The following is a 6,141-nucleotide window of genomic DNA, read 5'->3' as shown; positions in this document are numbered from 1 at the left end:
GTGTGCGCGGGTGTGTCGCCCCGGTGTGTGCGGCCTGTGGGCCCAGGGCGCGGTCGCTGCGCCCACACCGGCTCTTCATCTCTGGGTGCTCCGTGTCCGCAGGCGGGGCTGGCGCCCCCTCGTATTCCGGCATAGCCCGTTGGCCTTCCTGACAGTCGTCGCGGCTGAGTGACGTGTCTGGGATTCGCTGCCGCACTTGGTTACTTTCGCTCGCGTTACATTTTTCCCGTTGACGATCCCACACCTCGCCTTCGCCCGCCCTTTGGTGGGTCGGCCCTGGCGTGCTCTGTGCTCCAGTTGAGCAGAAAGGGAGACGCCACCCCTCCGTCCCTGCTGTGTCGGCCAGGATGCCGCCGGCCCTGGGGCCTTCTTGGCCCTTCTCCAGTTCTGTGCGGGACTTTTTGTGGGGTCTCTGGTCTTTCCTCTTAAGATCGTAATTTATACGCTGATGGCTTGTTTAATTCGGTCCAGGATAGTGATTTTATGCGTCTCAGAAATTTTAACAGCATCGTCGGGTTCTCCTCGATCTGTTACAGGTGGTCATCGGAGACCATGACGGGGTGGTCCTGTGTTTCGGCGTGAAGAAAGGAGCCGCAGTGGTAAGTTCACCTTTCGGCCAGAAGGGAGTTCCCCAAGGGCCACACACTGCTCACCGAGCACTCCCGGGCTTGAAAGCCCTGACGTGTGCAAGGTGGGCTGTGAGAAGCCGTCCGGGGTACGAGACTGCGACAAGCGTCGCTGCTCCTGGAGGAAAGCGCCTTTCAGCGTGAGGCGCCGGTTGGTTTCTCGTGGTGCAGCAAGTCACCTCAGACCCAGGGCCTGAGCCAGCCCCGCTACTGTGCCCGCTCACGCGCTCGTGTGGCTGCGGTCCAGGCGTCGCCCGCCCGCCTGGGTGCCCTCTGCAGCCGGACCCAGGGCCCCGCTGGCGTGGCCGTCGGCAGGGCTCAGGCTGGTGCCCGGCGCAGCCCCCGGCTGCTGTCTGGAAGCCGGGCAGGGCATGGAGCGCGGGCGGGGCGCAGCTACTCGCAGCGTGGCCGTGCGCTCCTCCTGCTGGGGCCGGGTCGCCTGCGGCTGGCTAGGAGTGACACCCCTTTGCCACTCAGTGGCCTGGTCAGGAGGGAGCCTGCAGCGTGCTCACGGCCGTAGGGTGCCAGAGCGTGCATGCCGTAGCAACTCCCTGTTACGTGGGTGACGGAACAGTGAGGGTGGAAGGGACCAGAGACCCGATGTTTCCTTCGTACGTGTGCTTTCGCCTATCTTACTCTGTTGGTAGTCACCGGGGCAAGGGGAAGAAATCGATAGCAAAATAAAATGGAAATCACGGGAACGAACGACATCGGCGTTTCCAGTTAGGTAGACTATAGTGTTGAGTTCTACATTCGTGTTTCCAGTGAGTTCTAGCATCCCTGTTTATTCTTCTAAACCTAATAAAAAGTACAAAGTGGCCAGGAGTGTTAGATATTAAAAGCCTATCAAGGACCCTCCCTGGTGGCGCAGCAGGTTAAAGCCCAGTTCTGCAGGCAGCCGCAGCCGCTTCAGCGCGAGTCGATCCCGGCCCAGGAGGTGACCCCCAGGGCCCAGCAGACCCCTCCTGTCTCCCCGCTGCTCCCCACAGCAGTGTGCTTCGTCGATCTGCCTGTCTGCTCCCCACTCTGCTGGGTCCTCTCACCGCCCCTGCACCCCAGTTCTGTGTGCCTAAATACATAAATCTGTAGCAAAGCAAGCCTGTTAACGACCTTACCCGCGCTGGGCAGTGGCCCTCCCTCCCTGAGGGCAGGGGCTGCGGGCACGCCTGCCCAGTGTGGCAGCGTGGGGCCAGGAGGTGACTTGCTGAAATGCAGGCTTCCTTTCAGTAGTGCTGCGGTTGGCCCGAGAGTCTGCATTTCATAAGTCGGGGTCCCGTCGCTGCCCCTGGGACTCTGCCTGGAGTTGTTGGATTTTAATGATGGTGAAATATACGTGCAGATAGGGAAGTCCCAAGTTTACGAAAGCCAGAGACCCACGGGATAAACTTGACTGGAGGCGTCTCTGCGGGACAGCTGCCCTGGCTGTGAGTGCGGTCGGGACCCCCCGCGCGTCGGTAGCGTGCACACCTGCGCGGGGAGCCCCGCACTCAGTCTCCCCCATGCTTCCGCAGGCCGTGTTCAAGACTTTGCCGGGGCCCAAGGTCGCAAGACTGGAACTCGGAGGGGTCCTGAACACCCCTCAGGAGAAAATCTTCATTGCCGCGGGTTCTGAGATCAGAGGCTTCACCAAGAGAGGGAAGCAGTTCCTCTCCTTCGAAACAAACCTCACCGAGAGCATCAGAGCTATGTGGGTCCCTCGTTGGGCTCTTAGCGCGTCGGGGACGGGTGTGGATGGGCGGGGAGGCAGCCCGGTCTCTCGATGGCGTTCCGGGAAATGAACCTGACGGACGGCGCCTGGCTGGTCAGGAGTTAAATGTGACCTGGCGTCCGTTCGGTCAGTCGGGGCTGCAGTGTTTCCTTCCGAGACTGAGAGCAGCAGCACAGCCCTCTGACTGGCTCGGCTGTGACGTCGTGAAGGCGCAGAGGAAGCCTGGAGGAGGCCCCGGTGCGGGGCGTGCCGGCCTTGAGCCCCTGCCCGCAGGGCGCCGTGTCGGGTCGCGGGCACAGGTGCGAAGCCCGTGTGACACTTGGATGAGGGAGCCGGGGAGGACCTAAGAGTTCATCTGAGCCCCCACAGAGCAGGACCCTTGGAAGCTTAAAAGAATCGAGTCATTACTAGAGCACAGTCACTCTGGGCCGGAAGGAACACGCTCACTTCGGCGGGGCGCGGCGGGGTCTGCGTCGTGTGCCGGCGACGAGAGCGGTATCGCGATGTGGAAGGAAAGGGTCACTAGCACCCTTAGCGGTCAGAGGGCACGTGGACAGTAGGACTCTCTGGCCGGTCTCCTCGGCCGGGGGTGGCGTCCTGGGCTGGCAGCGGGGGTGGGGAGCTGCCCGTCCCCTTCTGGGATGTGTTGCCCGGGTGTCGCGGTCACGGGGGTCCTGGGAAAACAAGGCTCTGGCTTAAAAACTTCAGCCAGACCACGGCCGCCAGACCACGGCCGCCGCCACGCCATTCCCCGCTCCAGTCTTCTCTGGCCACTGGAGCAGCAGGCGTGACTGCGGCACGGTTCTCCGGCTGGTGCGTGAGGACCTCGCTGGGGTGAGCCCCTGGGGAAGGCCCGAATCTCGGGAGGTCGCCGGCCCCGAGTCGGAAGGGCCCTGAGAGCGGCCGAGCCCAGCGCGAGGCAAGGGTCGCCCTCACCCTAGTGACGGGAGTTTGGGGCACTGGGCAGGCTCTTCAGACAGTGACACTGTGTCAGAAATCTGCAGTCCTGGGTGCAGAAGCTGAGAAACCGGTTACCCCCTTTGCTCGCCCCGGGACGGGGACCTGCCGGTGAGAGGGCGCGGCGGGCGTCTTTGCCAGGAAATCTCAACTCCCCTTGCGGAAACGTGAGCGTAAAAATGAGAACATGATGGCTGCGTTTTGTTAAATTTGCCTGAAAACGCCCATTCTCGCTTCTTTTTTCCAAAATAAATCCCAGTGACATTTCTTCCCACTGCCTCACGGTCAGGTCAGCGGGAGCCTGACGGCCGGCCAGGCAGCGGCGCGGGGCCGCTCTTGGGGGCCCGTCAGGGCGCCGCCGGGCCTGTGGGTTGGCTTTTCGGGCTCGCTTTTCGGAAGCTGGGGCCTCGCGATGTCCACTCTCGGGGTCTGAACCCTAACCAGAGGCTAGAAGGCGAGCGGGGGGTGCGGAGCAGCCGCGGCTGAGGTCTCTGCGCCGAGGAAGCGGTGGCGACGGTGCAGACTGCCTCGGCGGGGAGGGGCGCAGGGCCCCTGAGCTCCCTCTAAAGGGGTGTCTTGGGTGTCGATTCGCTGTTCCAGGCACATATCTGGCTCAGACCTGTTTCTCAGCGCAAGTTACATCTATAACCACTACTGTGACTGCAAAGACCAGCATTACTACCTCTCCGGGGACAAGATCAACGACGTGACCTGCCTCCCGGTGGACAGGGTCCCGCGCCTCACGCCCGTGCTGGCTTGCCAGGACAGGGTGCTCAGGGTCTTGCAGGTTGCCGCGTCTCTCTAGCCTCGGGCCTGGCAGGATGAAATGCGATGCGGTAGAGCGCGGTGGCAGGCGGTCACGCGCTTCTGGAAATGCTCTCGAGTCCTTTATCGCGTGTGTTTTTCCCTCGTGAGTGCGAGCACTCTGCACCCTCCCAGCAGGGTCACGCGACCTGCCCTAAATTACAGGCAGTGTAAGGGCGAAAGTGAAAACTCGCAGACGAGAGGCTTTCTCGCCTGAAGAGGCCGCCCCCCCCCCCAGCCCCCCAGGCCTTGGTCAGGCCCCGAGGCCCCGTTCTTAGCCGGCGGCTTTGGGGCTGCCCCGGCCTGCCGGACGCTGCCTGAGTGCCTGGAGCTGGAAGGGACGAGCAGGCAGGAAGTTGCCCCCGGAAAGTCGGTGGCGTTCATTAGCGTCACCTCGAGCGAGCAGCGTGTCTACACTGGCGAGTCTCCAAGTGGAGAGAGTTTTAAGTATTTCTCTCCTCGGTCTTTCATTTTACGTATTTTTCTTTATATAAAAGTGAGTTAATGTTTGCAAGAGGGCTAAGACGTGCGAGCAAAAATGCACGGCCTCGGTTTTCCAGCAGTTTTATTCAGAGTTTCAAAGCGAGCGCGATGTCGCCGTCATCCCGGGAGCTCAGATTCGGGCCGCTCAGTGGGCGTCTTGCTCTCTCCAGGGCTCTGAGGTGCTGTACGAGACCGAAGTCCCCGGCCCGCCGACGGTGCTCATGCCCCACAACGGAGACGGCGGTAATCAGGCCTCTTGGGGTGGCCACGGGGGTGTGCGCAGCCCGGGCACCTGTCTCGGGCGTAGCCACGTCGGGGCTGTGGAAGTGTTAAGTGGAAGTGGCCAGTTACGGAAGGAACGTGAAGGAGAATCGGGGGCATTTGCGTGCCAGGAGCTGATGGGACGCTCCTGAAGTGTGATTTGTCGATTCGCGGGTGGTTAGCCGAGGGGGAGGTGTCTCTCTCAGGGCGGCGAGGCCCCGTGAGTGACGGGCGGGCGGGAGTGAGTCCCCGTCTGGAGACGACATGACCGGGCCCACATTCGTTGGTTTGACCCTGACCAGGCGACTCTGGAGAAGACCTCTGGTTTGGAACGTCAGATGGGAAACTTGGGCTGATTCAGATCACTTCGTCCAGACCGATACACAAGGGCGAAATTCGGAATGAGAAAAAAAGGGGAGGTATGTTCCACGCGCCTGCCCCGCGGTTTCGGCGGGTTTCGCGTCCCCTGAGTTTTGGTCATTCGTATCTCGGGCTGACTTGGCTGTCACAAAGCCACCTCAGATTTGTCCTTTGATCTTGAGTACTGTGGCAGGCGCCGTGAGTGGGAAATCAGTGGACACCTGGGCTGATGCCGTCGGTAACGCTCTGTGCTCAGATTTGTTTTCGAGTGGTGTGGGGAGTTCACTGGATCCGGGCCGCGGTGGGGAACAGTGGGGGGATCGCTGTCTTCTGAGGCCTTCACGCCTTCCTGCGAGAGCCCGCACGCCCGGCTGGGGGAGCTGGCGCGGGGGAGGGGGCAGCGTCCGCGTGTATGCGGGCGCAGAGTTGATCGACTCTGCTGGGGCGTGTGTCCGTGGGGCTGCGGGAGGGGGCGCGGTCGGGACTGCCGCTCCGAGCGTGGGCGTCGCTGTTCTGAGACGGACAGAGGGGAGCTGCTGACGAGGCGTGAGGAAGCGGGGCGGACGGGCGTGGGCCCGAGGGGAGGCACCGGGGCTCTGGGCGGCGTTTGTGGGGCAGGACCCGGCGGGGCTGCGGGGGTCTCCGGTCTCTCACCCCGCTGCGGCGCGGCCTCACGCTCGCCCGACGCCTGCTTTGCTCGCTGTGGGCGGCCCGTGACGTGCCCCCGCTCCTGACAGGAATTCTGTGCATGGACAGCTTTGACATCGTGGGTGATGGGGTCAAGGACTTGCTTGTGGGGCGGGACGACGGCACGGTGGAGGTGTACGGCTTGGATGAGGCCAGCGAGCCTGTTCTGCGCTTCGGCCAGGTGAGCCCGCGGGAAGGTGCCGTGTGCGTCTGTCGCGCGCCGAGCGGCGGAGGCCGCGGCCCACGGACGCCTGC

At 62.9% G+C, this 6,141-nt stretch overlaps 1 protein-coding gene across 1 annotated transcript in view; it reads left to right on the top strand.

Annotated features, from left to right (window-relative positions):
- The window catches only part of BBS7 (Bardet-Biedl syndrome 7), a 49,869-nt gene that overhangs the window by 33,338 nt on the left and 10,390 nt on the right, over positions 1-6,141 (top strand). The window contains exons 3-8 of the mRNA XM_012734827.1: positions 537-599; positions 2,138-2,313; positions 3,892-4,078; positions 4,749-4,821; positions 5,142-5,258; positions 5,937-6,083. Coding sequence (XP_012590281.1) covers positions 537-599; positions 2,138-2,313; positions 3,892-4,078; positions 4,749-4,821; positions 5,142-5,258; positions 5,937-6,083 — 763 coding nt within the window. The remainder of the gene's footprint in view (positions 1-536; positions 600-2,137; positions 2,314-3,891; positions 4,079-4,748; positions 4,822-5,141; positions 5,259-5,936; positions 6,084-6,141) is intronic.

This window comes from Condylura cristata, unplaced genomic scaffold (assembly GCF_000260355.1).
Source record: "Condylura cristata isolate star-nosed mole 26May11 unplaced genomic scaffold, ConCri1.0 scaffold00075, whole genome shotgun sequence".
Classification (NCBI taxonomy): domain Eukaryota; kingdom Metazoa; phylum Chordata; class Mammalia; order Eulipotyphla; family Talpidae; genus Condylura; species Condylura cristata.
The sequence above is the reverse complement of the archived record's forward strand: the minus strand, read 5'-3'. Positions and strand labels throughout refer to the sequence as shown.